Source organism: Neovison vison, chromosome 11, assembly GCF_020171115.1.
Source record: "Neovison vison isolate M4711 chromosome 11, ASM_NN_V1, whole genome shotgun sequence".
In the NCBI taxonomy this organism is placed as follows: domain Eukaryota; kingdom Metazoa; phylum Chordata; class Mammalia; order Carnivora; family Mustelidae; genus Neogale; species Neogale vison.
In genome coordinates, this window is record NC_058101.1 from 4633369 (window position 1) to 4656724 (window position 23356).

Sequence of the window (23356 nt, forward strand, 5' to 3'; positions counted from 1 at the left end):
GTGCGGGACCCGGTGACGCACGCCCTCGAGGCCGTCAAGGTGGGTCTGTTCCATTTGCGCTGGTCCTAACCCACCGGAGAGCCCGCGCTGTTCTTTCCCGCCTCACAACAGAATTCTTCTGTTTCTTCCTGGCTTGCTGGTAAGAAGTTAAAGCTGCTCCTTGTAATAGTTTCCAAAAGGCATTCTGCGGAACTGCTGGGTTCTGAATCTGGATAGCTGGTTTCAGACACACAAAACAGGCTCGGGGCTGAACACCCCGGAGAGAGGGCCGGAGCCTGTAAAGTGTCTTGGGATCATTATCTGCACCCCCCGCCCGCCCCCAGACACCTGAGCACCTTTTCCCAGGCTCATAGTGACGCAGAGCAGTGACTCTCCACATGCGGTCCCTGGGCCAGCAGCTGTGGCATCGCCTATGAGCTGGGGGACATGCAAACGCAGGGGCCCCCCAGCCTCTGGCCAGGGGCGCTCTGGGGCTGCCACTCAGGACACTGTGTTTTCACGAGCTTCCAGCTGAGTCGTGCACACATGAAAGTTTGAGAATCACTGTTTAGAGAGCTGGAGTTTGGCAGAAATTTGACTTCTAGGCCAGGGAAATACTCCCCTGTAGGCAGTCCAGGTTAACGTCAAAGCACGGTAGGGAGGCTTTAAAAAAAAACAAAACCAAAACCCTGGAGAGAAAAGAGGCAGAGACGGGAGGCAACGACCCTTCCAGGTCTCCCCACCTTCGTCCATGCCCTTCCTCTGCCCACGGTGAGACTCTCACGACCCCGTCCCCTTCCAACAGCCATTCCTCCTGTTCAGACGGAATTCACTGTTCTGCACTGTGCACCTCCTCAGGGTTTGGCCCTTTCCCTGTGCCAGCATGTTTGATTTCCTGGCATTTCCTGGTCTTCCTCTCGGTCTCCCCTTCCAGGCAGGGGCTGTGTCTCCCTCACCTTCGCATCCTTCGTCTCTGGCACAAACACGCGTTGAGACAGACCTAAGTCGGCGATAAACAAATCCGAGTGCCCGCAATGAAAGGCAAGATCGGGGGAAGGACCCGCAGTTTTCCGGAGGAAAATGCGGCCGCCGCTAAATGGATTCCAGGGGACGAGGCTCCAACCTCAGGCCCCATGCTGGCCCCACACACGCTCAGTCCAGGGCCTCTCTGCGGGAGCTGCTAGTGACACGCCAATTAGAGCCACACACCGGCCCTCGGAGATCTCACCGCAGAGGCAGCTGCCGATGACCTGCCAGGACCTGTCTCAACTGCCAGTCACCGCGGTCTCGGGGGGCCGGGGACAGGACACGCCGTCTCGCCCTCCTTCCCTGCGACCCGCAGCAAGAGCAGCGGGGGTCCAGGGCAGATGGTGGAGCGGGGGGAGGTGGAGGGGTCACAAACGGATAAGCAGGCTTTCCAATCCATGTCACAGCCTTCGAAGGAGCTGAACCCGGAGCAGGGGCTCAGGTGAGCTGCAGCCGCCTTGCAGCGGAGGAACAGGCATCCTTATGTCCTTGACCCTGGGCCCCGAGGCCATGGGTCCTTCCTGTCCCTGATGCTGGTGCTCCCGACCCCCACGCCACTGTCTTGTCTCGAAGCACCGAGGGGCCTCCTACATCTTACCCGATCGTCTTCTTTGTTCGGCTTCTTATCTGTCCCCTGGCCCCCCTCCCCAGGGTCTGCGGCCACAGCAAGGTAGGGGTGTCTGCTCCTTTGGTGTCCCGTTACACCCCTGCGCCTGGCACACAGGAAGCGCTCAGGAGACTCCGAGTGACTGAACCTCCCTCCCTCCTGTGTCTTGGAAATGGATCTGCTCCTCAGCCCCCACGTCCAGCTTGGACTGGAGGCAGCCGCCCCCCCCCCTCCTTGTCACCAGGTCAGGAGCGACTGGGCCGCCCGGCCACGGCCTACCTGTGCCCGCGTTCTCGATGCAGCCGTAGCGGGGCAGAGCGCTCAGCGTAATGACCGCGTCGCTCCGGAGGCCGTCCTGGTCGTCGGCGGCGATGAAGTGATGGAAGGAGAGGGGGGCTCGGCCTCCCTCGTCGACCTGCGGAAGAAGAGATCTACAGTCCCCTGGCGGCGGCACAGAACCGCTGTCAGAAGAGCTGGACTGGAACGTGCTGCCCGGGGGGACCTCCCAGCACCGGTTCCGCTGCCTGGAGGCCACGAAGCCTCTGCCGACGGGAGGAGGAAGGTGCGGCCCCCGGGCACCGCGCCCCGCGGAGCTGCACCCGCCACCCGACTCCTGTGTCTCCCCTCAGGGCTGTGCTTGCCTCCCGGACGGACCTGGTTGCGAAGGGCCCGGCCCGTTCTGACCCCCGCTGAGCCCAGCTGTGCGGCGGCAGGGCTGTCTCGCTTCCCTCCCGTCGTCCCAAAGCCTGCAGCCCCGGGACCACCCGTCCTGTCCTCCCTCGTGGACCGGGAGGGTGACGGTCCTGCAGGCGTCCCCACCCAGCAGGAACGTCAGGCTCATCCCCTTGGGGTACGTGCTGATAGGGATGCAGGAGGAAAGGGCTTCCTCCCCACACCCCAAAGTGAGTGCTAACCTTAAGGTTAAGGAGGAAAATGAATCCATCTTAGTAAAAGCACTTGCTGGACCTAACTTTTTTCCTTTAGGGCCCTGCTTTGTATGCTAACCCCGTGACCTGATCCTGGTGCTTCTGCTGGCCTGTTGGGGTGCCTGAGCCTTTCCACTCTGAACAGTGCGTGGCCAGATGTAGGAAGATCTACGAGGTACAGAGCGGAAGCTCACCCTGACTCCGGCGATGGAGAAGAGCCAAATGGGTTCCCAGGGTAGGCAATAGCAGAACCATTTGGAAACAAGTCAGTTTTACGGATTTTTAGTTGCTTGGCAAAACCAGAAAAACTCTTTTGAGTTTTTGGCATGTGGTATGTACATGGAGCAGGACAAGGAGCCTGAATTAACTTTTATGGAATCCCTACCATGTGTTGGTATGTACTGGGGGTTTTAAATGGTATTTTGTTAACAATCAGAGCAATCCTTTAGGTAACAGGAATAGTTGCAGTTTAAAGATGAAATTGGGGCTAAGAAAGATTATATCGTTGGTCCAAGGTCACTCAGCTAGTCAGTAACAGAAGCAGCACTTGAACTCAGGTCTGGGTAACCTCATGAACGGGACATATCTTATGGCCCCCTCCCTCCCTACCCCTAGGAACTATAAATAAGCTTTACAGTAATAAATATTAGCTTAAAAAGTGACTTGGGGACATTGTCCATCTCCCCATATTTTAGAGCTCAGAAGCATTAGATTTTTAACTCCTGAAAAATATATGCCATTTATAATTTTACTTCCATTATTGTATGTACCTAGTATAATATACAAAATACTACACACACTTAGCATTTATGTCTAGCACATGAATGTTTTTTTTACTAAATAATGTAAATACAATTACTTGATCTTCTGCATATATTTTCTCATACTTTCTGAAAAACTCATGACTGAAAACCATGCGTATCTCGACACAACTGCCTAGACACTTTGCAGGAAGAACGTGGCAGCCGATTCAGGTAGAAATCCTGTATTCAAAACGGAACAGATTTCCTCTCTGCATAGCACACACTGCCCAGTGCTCTGAGAACCGTTTACCGTGATGAGGTCCGCAAACGCAAGGACTGGAGGCGGGTTCCGAACAGGCGTGATGGTGACGGTAAACATCTGATTGTCCAGACGGTTGCGGTCCGTATCGGAGACAGAGAAACGGAAGCCATCAGTAAGCAGACCGTCCGTCTCCGACACAGCCGAGTACCTGCACAGGGGAGGGCGGAGTCAAATGAGCGAGCTCCGGGACAAGCCACGTAAGAGGCTGCATCTCTGTTTAAACATATGGCAATAGGGCGCCTGGGTGGCTCAGTGGGTTAAGCCGCTGCCTTCGGCTCGGGTCATGATCTCAGGGTCCTGGGATCGAGTCCCGCATCGGGCTCTCTGCTCAGCAGGGAGCCTGCTTCCCCCTCTCTCTCTCTCTGCCTGCCTCTCTGCCTACTTGTGATCTCTGTCTGTCAAATAAACAAATAAAATCTTAAAAAAAATGCGGCAATATAGTCTTTCAAGGGACTACCGGTCAGTTGCTTAAACATTTTAATACAATTTTTACAAACCCTGTCAATAATACACAGTGGTTGTATACCTAATTTTCTGGTTGTTGACGTCTTCCATCGTGAAGTTGGAGACCTCTGACAGCTCCTCCACCTCAGGTCCGGACACTCTCAAGAGAGCACCATACGTGGGCAGGGAACTTAACTGAATCCAGATCTCTGAGTCGGGGGAAGAATCATCCTAATTGGGCAGACATGAGGCAAGACATGAACACACACTTGTAGGAATAAATACGTCCAGTAGGTAAAGATCATGGGTGCTTACTTCTCTGCTAACTGAAAAGGTCTCTTTCTCTTTGTGATAAAGCAACGCCATTTCAAAGTGCATGAAAATCCCATTATTTATTCTTTGTAAAATACCTCTTGGATAATGTCTTCTTTCAAGAGTAGCTCAAGAAAACAGTGAGGAAATGCACTTTAGGCATGGGGCATAAAACAAAGAGATGCCCTATTGCTACTGCAGGAGCTCCACAGGGTTGTGCTTTTATGACATAAATCTAGTGAAGAATAAAACGTGGTCGGAGACGGAAGTCTCCATCCCATAAACACAGTGGTAGGCTTCCTTCAGAGTTTCAAAGGATGGTTTACTTTTTAGAGAAACAGATAAAACTCCATCATAACATGTAATACAATGAGAAAGAAAAGTGTGTGAAAGAGAAAGAAGGGAAGTCATTTAGCTTAGCCAGTGACTCACTATAAGTAAAATTTGACATGGGAAAAATTTTAGCATAACAGACGAATTTAGGAAATCTTACAGATTTCGTTTTTATCAGGATGGAACCCACAGATACTCAACCCTCGAGATGACCAATCTTAACAATTTTCCTTTCCTTCTGCAAGGCTTATTAAGAAATAAAATTGGCTTTCTATGTTTCTCCACGAACAGCTGTATGTCTTAATGAACAATTTCCTCTTTCTTTAAGGATGTTGTGGAAATTTCTAGGAGGCTGGCAACATCTTCTTGGAGGGCTTCCCTGAGTCATTGTCTTTTAGAGCAGTTGGCTGTGAACATGGGGGCACTCTGCACTTTGCCACAGCAACAATGAAAAGAAATATTGCATTCAAAGTACCAAACATACTTTGAAATGCAAATTTCCATGCTTACGTTGGAGAGCTGGTTGAAGTAGGGATCAGGAATGTGCTCGGCATAGGCACCAGGTGATCTGGGGCAGAGGACGTTAGTTCTTGCTTCTACCTCTAGGGGCCTTTTTAAATCGACAGGTAGAGCCTCACTGCAAGGTCACAGAATTTTCCGTATCTCCTTACATCACCTGACACAATTAAGGGAGGAAACTCAAATTCATCAAAGCTGCCAAACTTCAGAAAATTTCCCTTAAATTAATACTTTTGAAGGTTCTCTATTTTTCCACATGGGTTATCAAATACAATAGGCAGACTTCCAACAGACTATTTCCCAGAATTGCTGTGAGTACCCTCTGAGAGAGAATTTTTAAAAGACAGCTAAGAGTTCTAAGGTATTATCTTGCGAGAAGGTGATGAATTACGAGGACAGAGCTCCTGCCTCTTGATTAGAATGAATAGCTTAAAAATTCCACATTGGCAAATTTGGCAAAAAAAAATGCTTATTTCAATGTCAGGCAGATTTATTTTAATGTTTCAAATCTCAAATGACTGCTTGGTTTGAAAAAGTGTGAAATCACCTCGGTTTTTTTTTTTTTTCTGAAATTGCCAGCATAATTTCAGAAAATAATTGTTAATTATTTTTATAATTAAATAAAATTACTACTTCGTCATATCTAAGATATTATGGATACATAAAATCTCATAAGAATGTAGACGTGTTCTCCTGTAATTTTCCTACCTTCTTACCCCTTTTGTATTGATTTTTTCATTTTCTTTTTATTGCTTATACCTCTATTGACCCACCATTCAACACAAGGTCTAGAACACTGATAATTAACAATTATGTGTGTGTTCCTCCTTTACCGTGTCCTTGGGCCTCCCATAACCCTGGGTTTTATTTCTCATTTCCTTGAAATTCCTTGATATTATTTGATATATTACTACAAAGTATTTTTAGTTGTTTTCCAAAAACTTATGAAAAGAGAGTTACTTATACTTTCCCCTTGTGGGACTTAGTAGTGGACCGCGGAGATCCATCGATAACATTATACGCAGCAACGGTTCAATCTCTGTATCCCACAGAGGAAGTGCATCACAGGTTATATTACCCTGTCGATGGACATTTGTCTAGATTCAGTATTTTGGCTACTACAAACACTGTTGCTCTGAATTTTCTTGGGCATGTCGTTTGGTATACATATGAAACTTTCTCCTGGAGAGGAATCTAGGGGTGCAATGGTGAGGTATATGACCGTTCCTCCTCACAGGAAAATGCCAAATCCTTTCCCAGAATGGTTCTTCCATCAGCAAAGAACCTTCTGCAAATCCATTTCCTCTCCAACATTTGGTACTTTCAGACTTTGAAATTTCTGCCAGTTGAATTGGTATGATATTATATGTAGTCTTTTTTGCTTTCCTTGATGGCTACAAAGGTGATTATCTCTTTTTATATTTATTGGCCCTATGGATTTCTCTTCTGAAATTCCTATTACTGTCTCTTGTTCATTCTTCTACTGGGTTATTTTTTCTTCTTGATCTGCAGACATTTTTTGTATTTTCTTTGTTGTTTTTGGTTATATGTATTTCAAATATCTGTTTCCAATTTGTAACTTGTCTGTTTTTTGTATTTCTGATGTGTTTGGGGGAATAGAGATTTAATTTTAATATAGTCAAGTTTACCAATCTTTTCTTTACAGTTAGCACTTTTTGTTTCTAGTTTAAAAAATTCTCTCCTTTCCCAATATCTAAAAATACTCACCTATTTGCCACAAAGAATTGTAGAGTTTCAGTGCTTGATCTGCCTGAAGTTAATCTCTGTGTACAGTGTGAGGGAGAACTACAAGTTCTTTTTTCATCCATATGAATAACCATTTTGCACAGGTCTAGATTTTAAATAGTTCCTACCGTTTCCATTGATTTGGCTTACTCAGTCTGTTTTACATCACAGTTCCGTGTGTCGGTCTGTTTCTGGACTCTATCTGGTGTATTCCTGGGCTAACTGCTTTAAACAGTGCAGGTTTATAATCACTCCTGATAGCTGACAGGGCAAGCCCCTGCTCTCCTATCATTCTTTTGCAGAATTTTGGCCCTTTGTTCTTTATTGTAAAATCAGCTTATCAAGATCCATAAAAAGTGCACTGGGCATTTGACTGGAACTCAACTGAATGGAAAGAATGGTGCACAGGAGAACTGATTCCTTTTTGCTACTAAATCTTCCTGCTCATGCATATGGAATGTCTCATTATTTATTGGGTGTTTTTTAAATGTCTGTCAATTAAGTAAGTGTTATAACATTCCTCGTAGAAGTCCTGTCAGTTTTTGTTAGATTTAGTCAAACAAACATGATTTTTATAATGCTTTTGTAAGCGGCATCATCTTTTTCGTTACATTTACTGGCTATTTTTTGCTTATGTCTAGCAATGCTATTGCTTTGTCTGTCTTCTATCTGACCCCTTGTAAATGCTCCCTTTGTCAAGACATTCTTTTGGATTTTCTTTACTTGTTCATTGTATTTTCCCCTAGAAATTACACATCCTTTTGTTACATTTATCCCTGGATATGTTTTATGTGATGCTATTAGAGACAGTATCATACTTTGAACTATTATATTTTTGGCTGGTGCACAGAAATACCATTAACTTTTTAAGATTAATCTTCTATCTTCTTCTCCCACATTACAGATGGGAAAGCTGAGTCCCAGAGAGTTAAGTACCCTGCCCGGGTTATTACGCTAGTAAGTGGTAAGCCTGTTTTAAAAGTCATCCGTTCTAACTACAAAACACCCCCCCCCCCGCCACAACTTGTTTACCTGCAGTACATAGCAAACTGTTGGAAAACCATCATTTAGAAACAAATCACACAGGATCCCACTTTTGCCTTTTGTCTCTCTTGGGACCATGTCACCCTCCTGCAGTTAATAACACACTAATTAAAAACAGGCTTGCCTGCTCCTACCTTTTTATATTCTGTTCCATTTATGACCAGCATTTCAGGGGGCTTTTCCGACCTTTCTGGATGTTCACTGCAAAGTTACTAACTACGCATATCTGGAAAAATTTTCCCCTGACACTAAGTACAAAATTCTTCTACAACCCTCAGAGAAAGTCAGTATATAACTTAGCTAAGTCTTTAAAATATGCTATGCTTTCAGCAGGCTCGAACAGTTCTTTTGGAGTCTTTCTGCTCTATTGGGTAAATTCACATTCAATCAATTTCTGAAAATACATGTTCGGTTGCCAATGGGCTCGCATTTTGATATGCAGCTTATAATATGCAGTTAATGGGCAGGAACTGCTCCTGGAGAGCTATTTTGGCCTGTCAAACATTTTTCAAGCCTTGGTGATCTATTGATTAAATCTGTATTCATGCATTTTTATGAATTCATGGAGTTTCATAAGATTTAGAAGACCATAACCTATGGTAAAATCACCTGTCAGTTAAAACAACAACAACAACAAAAAAAAACAAAAACAAAAACAAAGCTGTTCTGAAACTATACTAGACCCATGAGAAGAATCAGGGTGGAATGCAGTTTCCCATAATTTAAGAAAAGACAATTTGAGGGGAAAATCTGTGCTAAAGCAATTGAAGCAATTGTTCCCAGGCCAATGCTTTATCTCACATGCTACTATCCAGGACTAGATTTTACAGCCAGACTCTTTAGCCCAGAAAAGGAATACTTAAAACTATATAGTATTAAAAAACAAACAAACAAACCAAAAAAACCAATGAAAGAAAGAAAAAGCCCCGGTCATTGGTGGGAATTTTAATGTTGGTAAGGAAAAATTCAATACTAAGAATGATTACCATTCAAATAACCATCATTATTTTCAAGGTATTTGTCAGAACTATTATGTTTACATAGCGAATTTGTGTATGTTTACAACACACATAACTGAAAAATAAAATTAATTATCCTCATTATCCTTAGCTCCAGGAGAGAGGAGTATAATTAACCAGGGTCACTTAGCAAGTTAGGGCCAGATGGAAAAAAAAGTCCTGGTGTACCTCAAACTACCCTTGGTTCCCTAAATACAGGGTTTCTTTTGGGGCATGGGATGGAGGGTGAGTCAAGAATCGTGCCTAGGAAGCCTGGCCGAGAGGTACTGCCAAAGGAATGTGCCAGCATTCTGTCTAGGTCTGGCCCTGAGACCAAAGCTGGTGAAAGTGGGCTTCCTCTCAGCAGGCCATGAAATATTATTACTTATTAGTCATAAATCAGGTGTGTTCTTCTAAAGTGTTCTTTCCTCAAAATTGCCATTTGAAATATTATGGATGGAGCTTTAAAAAATGGGGACTCAGGCTTTTCTGGCATAGGCACTGTTTCCGGTTGACCATCACCCATCCCTACACAATCTCATTGTGATTCCATCAAAGTTCCGCTCGTTCCCTTGTCTGCTCAGGAGACGTGGGGAGCAGCCAGAATAAACAATGGAGTGGAGCTCTGGGAGGCTGAGAAGAAACTTCCTTGTATGGCCACCTACCTGATGCCCCGAATCTTCAGCCATGGCACTGTTCTCTAGTCAAGCCCAGGGAGAGGGTGCAGTGAACAAGAAGACACAGGGAAGAACTTACCACATAAGCGAGGTGTGACCTGGTGATTACGGCTGTGCTTCTACTGGCCACGGTGATGCTCAGAGAGGCACCAGCAGCCAGCTGAGGCCCCCGGTCCTCTGAGAGTGACACCTCCACTTTCACTTCCACGGTCATCGCTGACGTGCCATCTGTGACTGAGACCTCCATGCTGTCTTCCCGGGCAGAGGAGCCGTCGTGTATGTACTGTAGGACATTTGTCTCAATATCTTCGTATGTGAAGGTGTCACCTTCCGAGAGGAAGACATATTGCAAAGCCAATTCCTTCTGGGAATAACGCTTTTCATGTATATAACACCTTTGTTCTCGGGATTTTGAAGTACATATAGGATCATAGACTCTGGGAGTTGTAAGTTAATTAGCTCAACCACACACCCAGTGTAGGATTCCCTTCACACCACTCCTGAAAGGGGGTTATTCAGCCTGTCCTTCAACACTTCTCAGGGTGGGAGGCTCACTGCTTTACAAGGCAGCCAATCCCACTGGAGATAGCTTTGTTTAAGTTCTTAATCATACTGAGCTCAAATCTGCTTCTGTGAGATCCGGTCATCATTCTTAGTTCTAGAGAATAAAGGTCAAGCCTCTACTCTTTAGGACAACCTAATCTTGGATCTAACCTTGACACTGAATTTTTTTGGAAAAAGTTAAGAAAATAAACTATGGTTGATGGATCTGTGGCAGTCTTCATTTTAGTTGGGAGTATAAGGTTTTTCTAAATTCAAAAATATCTAAAAATTTAAAAACAGACTTAAAGTTAGAAATCCAAACGTTGTAGGTCTGGAGTACAAATTTTTGACATATTTCACAGGTGTGTGACAAAGTCTCAAGGTCATAAAACTTTGGGAAAAACAGATTAAACAAAATTTAAAACTAATAATTTTTTGAACTGCAGGATTTATTAGAATTTTAGAATCTTCAATAGGGAAATATTAAAGCATTCCAAAGTTGTTTGGTCATGGAACCCTTTCTACAAGAAATGCCTCTTAGTGTCATGGGCCCCAAGGATTCCAGAGAGTATAACTGAAAAATTGGTCTTCTTGGATGTTATATTCAACTCTACTTCCTGACAGATTATTGGCACTAGTAATTGGTGCTATGAATGAGACTAAAAAATTTATTCATTTTCTGTATTTGTCTTCTAAGTCTTCTCTTTTGACACTGTGTTATTGTGATTTACTGGTGCTAGTCGTATTGTGCTTTAAAAAAAGTAATAAAATATTTCACAAACATCTTTAGATGGTATATATTAGTTACACAGTATAGGTTAAATGTAATGTTAAGGCAACTGGGTTCTGACTGGTAAAGCTCCTCAAGTAGTTCCCTTAGGATGCTAGAAATCTATTCTGATGATATTTCTTATGTTCAGCAAATTTTTAAAAATCTGCCTTTGTGACTCCCAAATGCTTGTTGGTTGTTCTTCAAATTCTATCTAACTTCAAGGTCAAAGATTTATTCCCCTCTCTCTGCAGGGATATTCAAAAGAATGCATGATTACATGACTATTAGGAATTATATAAAGGTTTTTGAAAAAGTACAAATTGTTGAAATAAGCATATAGCATCCCAAAGTGACTACTTTGAAAGAGATAATACTCACTTTGATGTGTAGGGCTACCTATTACACAATTAGATTGAGCTGTGTTCCTTGTGCTTTCTCATACTTTCTAAAACAGTCAACGTGTATTATTTTTCTATAATTGAAGAAAGTACAAGAAATAGGACTTTGGAAAGCTGGTCCCATGATCTACCACAGTGTTACATCATGAAGATACGACTTAAAAAATGTGTTTCCTTCTTTATGGATGAAGACACAGGTTTTTTACGCTGTCAGAGTTTCAGTGCTAAGAAGACTGTGACAATTAACATAGCAAACTAAGGAAGACAAACTCATCTTCATGACCAACCACAGCAAAGTGGCACCTGACGCTTCGTATGAGGTGGTTCTAAATGCATTTACTCCAGATAAATCAGCCAATTTCAACTAATTTCACCCACAACTTGAGGAAACAGCCTCATTGTTTTGGCTTGTGGGTGCAGAGAAAGAAGTCCCAAATCTTTCAGCCAATGGACAAAGAACTAAAAAATTGTTCCTTCAAAGTCTCTCCTCACCGTTCATTCCATGGACTTGCTTTACGTCTTGTCTGAGACATAAAACTAGAGCAAGAAACCCTTCAAGCAGGCCCGTGACAGAGGAAGCAGTTACCTGCGGCCATGGGCCCTTGGAGCTCGGCTGTGTACTTCAGGATCACACCATGCTCGGGAGGTTTCCGGAGCTCAAAGAGGAGTTCCTCAGGAGCAGTCTCGGCGTCTCTTATTACCAGCTGAAGTCCTGCAGTCAGGAGACAGGTCACTGTGAGAGGACGTGTACGTTCAAAACAGTATGTGTTGCCTACGTTACAGCTACAGGGCAGGCTGGAAGCCATGCTGTGGGCAATCTGATGGTTGTAAGAAGGCACCGTTGACTTCCGGTCAACCACAGAAGAGTGAAAGCTGATGATATGGTCAATTCCCAAATTGCAAGTTGTTCACTTACTTCCCAAAGTTAACTTGTAAGTAGGTAGTTCTGAATTAAGAACACCTTTCCATACAAATGAGGGCACAGAAGCCGACATATAGGTCAGTCCTGACCGGCTGGGCTAGGTTTTCTTCCAGAAAAATGCTCCCAGAAACTGCTTTGTCTTTTCATTATTTATTCCCTTCTTTTTCTGAATCCACAGAAGAGCCAAGTTGTCTTAACAATGGCTGCTAGGTGGGCGCCTGGGGGGCTCAGTGGGTTAAAGCCTCTGCCTTCGGCTCAGGTCATGATCCCAGGGTCCTGGGATCGAGCTCCACATGGGGCTCCCTGCTCAGCAGGGAGCCTGCTTCTCCCTCTCTCTCTCTCTCTGCCTGCCTCTCTGCCTGCTTATGATCTCTGTCTGTTAAATACATAAACAAAATCTTAAAAACAAAACAAAACAAAGCAACGGCTGCTAGGGCCATCACAGAAGTGAGAAGGAACAGGGTGGCATGGCCATCGTCTTTGTGCATGAGGCTTGTTTAGAAACTGGATGATAATTAATTTCAGGCCAATACTCAGGGGGAGAAACCGGATAAGGATCTGTAGAGCACAGCTAACAACCCCACAACATCCACTGTTTGCTTTGAAAACTCGCTGGGTGGAAGAATCAGGAAACTGCTGAAGAGTCAGTACACGGAGAGCTGAAGAAAACCATGTACAGAATAACCGAGCCCAGAAGCTTTGCAAATTCCGAAGGTTACTGTGATCTGTCATTTCTCCTGTTGCTCTTCACCTTCTAATCAGAAAACAAGGGCAGCCACGGAGACTGCTCCCCTCCCTTCTTGTCTCTGCTGGAAAACACATTCTGTGTTGTGCTCTGTCACCGAACACTGGCCTGGGAAGGGCTTATTTCCTTCTCTCTGGCTGCTTCTATTTGCGTGGAAATGGGTGAGGGAAGGACACAGGTGAGAAGGCATATCCCTTCTGGAAGAAGAGGTCACTCTTTCTTGGCAACCATCAAGAGGTTTAACCAGGGACTGCTGCGGAAATATGGTTCCATTCCCAGAGGCATGTTTCTTTGAGGCTCAGTTCCTACCTAGAGCAGCGCTGCCTCCTGGGCTGACTGCAAGCAGGGGAGCTGTGACCCGGAATGCCGGCAGGTGCTGGTCAGTGGGAAGCAAATGAATGGTGAGGACCATCTCCGGACTCGTGTGGGCTCCATCTGAAACTGGAAAGGATAAACACACATGCACATCGATGTGGAGCCTGGTCACCAGCAGGGGCTTCCCAGGAGATTCTCAGATCACCTGGACACTTTGAAGCGATGCTCACAAACAGAAAATGTAAGCAAGCAAGGAAGATTGTGAGTGTGCTGAAGGAGGTTTTCTCTCCTGGATCATGAAAAGGCTCAAGGACCATAATAACAAAGTCATTCTATAAAGCAAGCTCCATGACAAGGTGATCCTGGTAAATGTTAGTGGAAAAGAAAGTAATATAAAATCTGCACCCTTCGATGATGCCAGTAAAGACTTTTATTTATGAGTGGCACCTGGGTGGCTCAATTAAGCCTCTGCCTTTGGCTCACGTCATGACCTCGGGGTCCTGGGATCGAGCCCCGCTTTGGGCGCCGGGCTCAGCAGAGAGTCTGCTTTTCCCTCTCCCTCTGTCACTCTCCCTGCTTGTGTTCTCTCTCTCTCTCTCTTTCAAATAAGTAAATAAATAAAATCTAAAAGTAAAATTAAAAGACTCTATTTATGGAATTATTTTTTGATTCATTCTCCTCATGTCTTGGAAAAATATTTTCTTTCAAGAGATCTCGTTTAGGAATGACACGTCTGTCTCATGAGGAAAGAGCTTTTTAAAAAGGACAGAAAATACCCACGCGAGTATCTCAGAAGGCAATTATCGGGAAGCAAGCAGACCTATTCGGTTTTTACGTGATCGTCACACACATTGCAATAAACGGAAGATACTTTGTGAGTAGAACAATGACTTTAAGATTTTATTTCCTGGGTTGTCTGACATCCAAGTGAACGCCCGTCACCTGAGGGCAACGGAAGCAGACGTGTCTGGCGGTTGACTCGGATTCCCGCCTTCCTGGACCTTAAAGCATCCTTGAGTCTCTAAAGCCAGGTTTGGAAGAACATCTGCACCACCGGTTCACCGCTGTGTTTATCGGTAGTCGCTACGGAGAAAACGCTGCTGCTGATGGTTCTAAATGGGGACTCTGCCTGCATCTGGGCCGGTTCCTTCGTCCCCTTCTTCTGGACTCGGCAGCAAGTCCGCAGGAGGCGGACATCTACTTAAGCAAAGTAAAGGGCTGCTCAGCGGCTGCTCGTAATGATCCCACTTGGGCTTTAGATTTGTTTTTTCCCTGAGAACAGATCTAAAGGATATGGCTGGGTTTTATAAGGTGCACTCCATGTCCTAGAGCGGTCCAGAAATAGCCCTACTGAAGGAGGAGACATTCCGCCAGCGAATGAAGGTTTATGGCTCTGGTCATTCGGCCAAATGCCACGACGGTTGCCCCTGCTTCTTTGTTTATGCTCGACCTCCTCTCTGGAACATCAAGGATAGGAACAAACAATTCCTAATGTTTGGAGGCTTGGGGGACAAACATAGGAACATTTCCCACAAATTTCAGCAGATGCTGATTCTCGGAGGCTTCAGGGATCTAAGTTAAGAACATGTGCCTTAAATAAAAATCACTATTGTGAGATATAATTTTACTTTTTGAAATGTTTTACATTGATTTCACTTTTAAGCGGGGGCAGAGCTCAGGGAGCCTTCACCGTCCTCACTGCTGCGGAAGAGGGAGGGAAAGGCCCTGACGCGTCCGAGCCTCGGTGATACTACACAGCCATCATGGGACCCAAGCGCATCTTCCCTCTGTGAGTAAATGGAAGAAAGCTATTTCCTGGCACATATTTTGTAACTAGAAAATATATCAGTGGGGTGCGGAGTTTTGTAAACAAATATAAGAACTTACAATCAAAATGTCAGCAATTATATGTCTAGCTGTCCCTTTAAGCAACGTTTCTGATTTCTCTGAGAAACAGTCCGTTTGCCCCTTTAGGTCAGAGGCCCCCTGCGAGCACCACTTGCCTCGTGTATTTCCCTTGCTCAGGATGCTCTGCAGAGAGTCTGGGCTTGGTCTGAAGCAGTCAGGTCAGGAGTGTCAGCTTCCCTTCTGTCTTAGCCCATCGACCAAATGAGCTGTTCTTCCTCACTCTGGGTCAATGTCCAGGCTCGGGCTTGTTGCCACCTAAGCTCAGTATGTGCCCAATTTAACATTTTCTCTCACAAAACTCTGCTAAAGGAGATGGCTTCCTACCAGTTTCCCAAAAAATGTTCTCCTTAATGAAAGGGAAACTTTTATACCCTTCACAACAATGAACTTGAAATGGCTCATGGACCTACATGTGAAAGGCAAAACTATAAAACTCCTATAAGACAACAGAGGCGAAAATGAGATGATCTTGGGAAAGGTGATGCCTCTTTAGATAAAACACAAAAGACATGATCCATGAAAGAAATCACTGATAAGCTGGACTTCATTAAAATTAAAAACTTCTGCTCTGTGAAAGGCAATGTCAAGTGTATGAAAGGAAAAGCCATAAACTGGAAGAAAAAATATTTTCAAAACATTCATTTGATACAGAATTGTTATTAAAAATGTACAAAGAACTCATAAAACCCAACAATAAAAAAAGAGCCCAATTAAAAAACAGGCCAAAGACCTTAATGGATATCTCACCAAAGAAAATACACGGATGACAGATAAACACATGGGAAGAAGCTCCTCATCATGTGTCAGCAGAGACACAGAAATTAAAACAATTATAAGATGCCATTATGCACCAATTAAAATTGCCAAGAATCCATGAAACAAGATGGGATAGGGAGGGAGACAAACCATAAGTGACTCTTAATCTCACGAAACAAACGGTGGGTTGCTGGGGGGAGGGGGGTTGGGAGAAGGGGGGTAGGGTTATGGACATTGGGAAGGGTATGTGCTTTTGGGTAAATTGGAAGGGGAGGTGAACCATGAGAGACTATGGACTCTGAAAAACAATCTGAGGGGTTTGAAGTGGCGGGGGGTGGGAGGTTGGGGTACCAGGTGGTGGGTATTATAGAGGGCACAGCTTGCATGGAGCACTGGGTGTGGTGAAAAAATAATGAATACTGTTTTTCTGAAAATAAATAAATTGGAAAAAAAAAAGTAGATAAAAAAAGAATTGCCAAAATCTGGAACACTGACAACCCAAACGCTGGTGAGGATGAGGAACAAAAACTTACACACTGCCAGTCGGAATGCAAAGTGGTACAGCCCTTCTGGAAGACAGCTTGGCTCTTTTTTAAAAAACAAAACTAAATATACTCTTACCATGTAATACAGCAATTGCACTCTTTGGTATTTACCCCAAGGATTTCAAAACTTAGGTCCATACAAAACCTGCGTACAGATGTTTATAACAGCTTTAGTTACAATTGCTAAAGCTTGGAAGCATCTAAGATGTCCTTTAGTAAACAAACGGATGAAATAAGCTGTGGTACTTCTCGACAATGGAGTGTCATTCAGCAGTAAAAATAAATGAGCTACAAAGCCACGGAGAGACGCAGAAGACCCTTAAAAGCATATTGCTAAGTGAACTACGCCAACCTGAAAAGACCCTCTACTGCGTGACTCACTCTGTGACATTCTGGAAAATACAAAACTCTGGAAGACAATAAAAAGAACAGGGGTTGCCGAAGGTGGGAAGTGGGTCTGGAAGATGAACAGAGAGAACACAGAGGATTTCTAGGGCAGCGAAGATACGCTATAGGATATCACAGTGACAGATACATGTCATTATCCAGTGGCCAAAACCTACAGAATGTACAACACCAAGAATGAACCCGACAGTAACTACAGACTTTGGTTGATTATGACATGTCAGTGTAGGGTCACCCTTAGTAAAAAATGTACCGTTCTGGCGAGGGATGTTGACAAGGGAGAAGTTATGCTATGCCTCTGTATGTGTGGGGGCAGAGTGATGGGGAATTCTCTGTACTTTCAATTTTTTTGTAAACCTAAAACTGCTCTAAAAAAATCCAATCTTTAGAACACTTTAAAAAAAATCATTCAACAACAACAAAAGAAAGAAAGAAACCAACCAACCAACCTCAGGCAGAAATAAGATAAATTAATTTGAAGTCAGCCCAACATCTATTTCCTTTACCCTGTATAATGGGCTCCAGGACCATTTAACTTACAGTCCTGGAGAAGGTAATAGTTAATCCCTTCACCTATTCAAGCTTTCAGGTAAAAGTTGAGGCTTAGAAACCAAATAGGCATACTCTTATGATACTTGTTTTTCACAACCAACACACATACAGACCAGACTAAATAAAATATCCCATGTTCCATGTCAGAAACTTGTATTTAAGTCTTGGCTCTACTGTTAACCAGGACTGGAGATCTGGGCAGATTACTTACTCTAATGACCCTTCATTTTTCCAGTCTTAAAATGCTAAAAATAATACCTGTCCTTACAGTCTTGTTACAAGGATTAAATGAGACAAGTTATATTGCATTTTGCTTTATAAAATGTAAAATACTCTATAATCTGTTGTATATTATTACTGATTGTATGAATTATCTAGAAGTCGATCACTGGAGATGAGCTGATACTGGGTTCACATCAATAATAATAAAACACCGGGGTCGCCTGGGCGGCTCAGTGGATTAAAGCCTCTGCCTTTGGCTCGGGTCATGATCTCAGGGTCCTGGGATTGAGCCCTGCATTGGGATCTCCGTTCGGCAGGGAGCCTACTTCCTCCTCTCTCTGCCTGCTTCTCTGCCTACTTGTGACCTCTCTCTGTCAAATAAATAAACAAAATCTTAAATAATAATAATATTAATAAAAATAATAATTAAACACTGGATAAAGAAATAATAAGGCATCCAAATTGGAAGGGAAGAAGTAAAACTGTCATCATTTGCAGATGACATGATATTATATATGGAAAACCCTAGATGCCACCAAACACTGTTAGAACTAATAAACAAATTTAGTAAAGTTGTAGGATACAAAATCATACAAAAATCTCTTGCATTTCTATACCCCAATAATAAGCTCGTGGAGATGTTAAGAAGGTAATCCCATTTACAGCTGCATCAAAAAGAATGAAGCACCCAGGCATAAATTTAACTGAGGCGATAAAAGCCCTGTGCTTGGAAGAAAGAACCTGAAGAAGACACAAATAAATAGAAAGATATTCTACGCTCATGGATTAGAAGAGTTAACATTGTCAAAATGTCCATAACAACCAATGCAGTCTGCAGATTCTATGCAATCCCGTCAAATGTCCAATGGCATTTTCCACAGAAATAGGACAAATGATACTTTTGTATGAAACCACGGAAAGGCCTGGAAAAGACAGAGGGATCTTGAGAAAGAAGAATAAGGCTGGAGGCACAGGCTCTCTCAAACTGTATCACAAAGCTGTAGTAATCAAAATAGCATAGTGTTACCATAAAAACCGATCAGTAGAGATGAATAGACTAGAACAGAGAACCCAGAAATAAACCTGCATGCATATGGCCAATTGATGTATGACAAAGGAGCCAAGAAGATGCAATGGAGAAAGACAGTCTCTTCTACCCATGGTGTTGAGAAAACTCGACGGCCTCATGCAAATGAAGGAAACGGTAACATTATCTTATGCCGCACACAAAAATAAACTCAAAATGGATAAATACTTGAATGTAAGACCTGAAACCATAAAAGTCCTGGAAGAAAACAAAGGTGGAAGCTCCTTAATATCAGCCTTGGAGATGATTTTTTTGGATTTGAAACCAAAAGCAAAAGCAACAAAAGCAAACAAACAAGTAGGACAACACATCACACTAAAAAGCTTTTGCACAATTTGAATCACCCTGAGGGCTAGTGATGATGAACATTTTTTCATGTGTCTGATAGCCATTAATTAAAACCACATTGAGATATCACCTTACACCAGTTAGAATGGCCAAAATTAACAAAACAGGAAACAACATGTGTTGGAGAGGATGTGGAGAAAGGGGAACCCTCTTACACTGTTGGTGGGAATGCAAGTTGGTGCAGCCTCATGGGAGAACAGTGGGGAGATTCCTCAAGAAATTAAAAATAGAGCTTCCCTATGACCCTGCAATTGCACTCCTGGGTATTTACCCCAAAGATACAGATGTCGTGAAAAGAAGGGCCATCTGTACCCCAATGTTTATAGCAGCAATGGCCACGGTCGCCAAACCAGGGAGAGAACCAAGATGCCCTTCAACGGACGAATGGATAAGGAAGATGTGGTCCATATACACTATGGAGTATTATGCCTCCATCAGAAAGGATGAATACCCAACTTTTGTAGCAACATGGATGGGACTGGAAGAGATTATGCTGAGTGAAATAAGTCAAGCAGAGAGAGTCAATTATCATATGGTTTCACTTATTTGTGGAGCATAACAAAAAGCATGGAGGACATGGGGAGTTAAAGAGAAGGGGGTTGGGGTAAATTGGAAGGGGAGGTGAATCATGAGAGACTATGGACTCTGAAAAACAATCTGAGGGGTTTGAAGTGGCGGGGGGGTGGGAGGTTGGGGTACCAGGTGGTGGGTATTCTACAGGGCATGGATTGCATGGAGCACTGGGTGTGGTAAAAAAAATAATGAATACTGGGGACGCCTGGGTGGCTCAGTTGGTTGGACGACTGCCTTCAGCTCAGGTCTTGATCCCAGAGTCCCGGGATCGAGTCCCACATCAGGCTCCCAGCTCCATGGGGAGTCTGCTTCTCTCTCTGACCTTCTCCTCCCTCATGTTCTCTCTCACTGTCTCTGTCTCAAGTGAATAAATGAAATCTTAAAAAAAAAATGAATACTGTTTTTCTGAAAATTAATAAATTAATTGAAAAAAAAAAAAAAAGCTTTTGCACAGCAAAGAAAACCATCGACAAAAATGAAAAGCCAAACTACCAAATGGGGGGAAATATCTGCAAATTATGTATCTGATAGGTTAAAATCCAAAATATATAAAGAACTCGTACAATCAATAGCAAAATCCCCAAACAATCCAGTTAAAAAATGGGCAGAAGATCTGAATAGTCATTTTTCTAAAGAAGACATACAGATACAGATGGCCAACAGGTACATGAAAAGAAGCTCAACATCACTCATCATCAGGGAAATGCAAACCAAAACCACAATGAGGTATCACCTCACACCTGTTAGAATGACTATATCAAAAGGACAAGAAATAACATGTGTTGGCCAGGATATGGAGAAAAGAATACATGGGCATTGTCCGGGGAAATATAAACTAGTACAGCTTCTATAGAAAATAGTATGACGTTTCCACAAAAAATTAAAAACAGACATAGTGGGGTGCCTGTGTGGCTCAGTGGATTGAGCCTCTGCCTTCAGCTCGGGTCATGATCTTGGGGTCCTGGGATCGAGCCCTGCATCCAGCTTTCTGCTCAGCAGGGAGCCTGCTTCCCCCATTCTCTCTGCCTGCCTCTCCGCCTACTTGTTATCTCTGTCAAATAAATAAATAAAAAATCTTTAAGAAAAAACAAAAAACAAAACAGAAATTGTACATGATCCAGCAACTCTGCTTCTGGGTGATCCAAAGAAAATGAAAACACTTTGTGTGCCTGGGTGGTTCAGTCGTTTAAGTGTCTGCCTTTGGCTCAGGTCATGACCCGAGGGTCCTGGGGTCGAGTCCTGAGTTGGGCTCCCTGCTCAGTGGGAGGTCTGCTTCTCCCTCTCCCTCTGTCCTTTCTCCACCCCCCGCCAGTGCACATGCTCTCTTTTTCTCTCAAATAAATAAATAAAATCTTAAAAAAAGAATGAAAACACTAATTTGAAAAGATATACGTACCCCTATGTTTACTGAAGCATTATTGACAATAACCATGAGTAGAATCAACCCAAGTGTCACTGACAGATGAACAGATAAAGAAAAGGTAGTGTGGGGACGCCTGGGTGGCTCAGTTGGTTAAGCAGCTGCCTTCGGCTCGGGTCATGATCCCAGCGTCCTGGGATTGAGTCCCACATCGGGCTCCTTGCTTGGCGGGGAGCCTGCTCCTCCCTCTGCCTCTGCCTGCCTCTCTGTCTGCCTGTGCTCTCTCTCTCTCCCTCTCTCTCTGACAAATAAATAAAATCTTTAAAAAAAAAAAAAAAGAAAGAAAGAAAAGGTCGTGTGCATATGCAATGAAATATCACTCAGCCATAAAAAAGAAAATCTTGCCATTTGTAATAACATGGATGGGCCCTGGGGGCATGAAGCTAAATGAAACAAGTCAGACAGAAAAAGGCAAATACCATATGATCTCATTGATTTCTGCTCTCTAAAACAATCAAAGACCAACCAACCAAACAAACAAATAAACCCAAGCTTAGAACTACAGAAAACAACAAACTGGTGGTTGTCAGAGGTGGGGTTGAGGTGGGGGGGCTCTGAAATGGCTGAAGGGAGCCAAAAGGTACAAACCTCTAGCTATGACTAAGTCAAAGGGGTGTAATTACAGCACGGTAACTACAGTTATAGTATTACATTAGGGAGACAGTAAATGCTGAAGTTATAAGAAAAATAATTTGTAACTACATATGGTGGCTGATACTAACTAGACGTATGGTCCTGATCACTTTGTAATACACCCGAATACTGAATCGATGCTGTGCACCTGAAACTAACACGATGCTGTATTTCAACTTGTTATAGGTCATATGTCAACTGCATCTCAATTAAAAAGAAACAATGACTCAACAATGAAATTTACTGTTGATTCAAGTGTGATTCTAAATCCTCAGAGAAGGAAAGAAGGTCTGGGAGTTTGAGGGAGATGACTTTTCTCTCCAACCATGACATAGAACAGGACCTACGGGTGGTTGATTCCAATGGAACAGTCAACCCCAACTAAACAGCAGTTTAGGGTGTCGTTTACAGGCACCCATCCTCACACCAGACCTCAAACAAGAACGCTTGTCCCTCTTCTGTTCTACAGAGATGCCAGATCTGACCACACGTCTGCTCGCTGGCATGGAGCTTCTACGGCGTGGGGAACCAAAGCTGGGATGCCCGGGTCTTCCACACACAGCTTTCATCTCCCTCCAGGAGCAAAGCAATCAAGGGAAGGCTCAGTTCAAGACACTCCACACCACGATCCATTAGCTGAGTGTCACACGGAATGACAGGACAATCATTGTTCTGGGAGCTTTATATGATTATTAGTTTTCATCCCCACTGTTGAGTGAGGCATGCAGGCACAGAGAGGTTAAGAAACATTCTCAGAGCAACCGACCCCCGGGGCAGTCTGCATCCAGAGGCTAAGAGCTTAACCATGATAACCTCTTTTTAATAGATCCTGGGACTGTTTGAAACGGAACTTAAACAACCCTAATCTTTGGAATACTGGATGGTGAATTTTCTTCTATGAATACAGACTCAAGCTATTACTATTTAACTAGTCATGCGACTATTTCAGAAAAACTTGTCTTCTATAACTTTTAAGCAGTCCTTAGAAAATAGTAATGATGAAGGGAACAAAAAGTAAGGACTAATAAGGAAAGGAAAAATCCCATTTTCTAACAAAATTACTATTAAAATCGTTACCTGTGAAGTGAAATTTCACCGATTCTGGGAGACCTGAAACAGAAAAGAGAAAATCAGTACATTGGTGAGCATTTGGGGCTCAGAAATAGATGGAGAAGGTACAAAATATGGGGCAGAGGTTAGAACAGTAAAGCATGTTTTAACCTAAATTATTATGGTTTGAAGAAAGATCACCAGGTCTTTTGTTAATGTTATGTTGAGTTTAATGGTGCCAGCACTAATTTTAAGTAACAAAAAGAATGGCAGAGTAGAATAATTTTATATCCCAGTAGTTAGAGTGATTTATAATACATTCATTCAGATCCCATTTTATCAGTACATAAAATCCTACAAATCGGTGAATGTGGGTGATGTCGTATATCACTGACAGGCTCTCTGGTGGGTCAATTCCATTGTAGAATTGAGTGATGCCTGGGACATTGATTTACACACTATAACGATGTGAAAGATTTATCTCAT

At 43.5% G+C, this 23356-nt stretch overlaps 1 protein-coding gene across 1 annotated transcript in view; it reads right to left on the reverse strand.

The window, feature by feature from the left end:
- FRAS1 (Fraser extracellular matrix complex subunit 1) overlaps positions 1 to 23356 on the reverse strand; it is a 405465-nt gene that overhangs the window by 79924 nt on the left and 302185 nt on the right. The window contains exons 35-41 of the mRNA XM_044225418.1: positions 22898 to 22930; positions 13366 to 13497; positions 11976 to 12101; positions 9756 to 10003; positions 4130 to 4278; positions 3592 to 3751; positions 1892 to 2027 (exon numbers count right to left, since the gene is read on the reverse strand). Coding sequence (XP_044081353.1) covers positions 1892 to 2027; positions 3592 to 3751; positions 4130 to 4278; positions 9756 to 10003; positions 11976 to 12101; positions 13366 to 13497; positions 22898 to 22930 — 984 coding nt within the window. The remainder of the gene's footprint in view (positions 1 to 1891; positions 2028 to 3591; positions 3752 to 4129; positions 4279 to 9755; positions 10004 to 11975; positions 12102 to 13365; positions 13498 to 22897; positions 22931 to 23356) is intronic.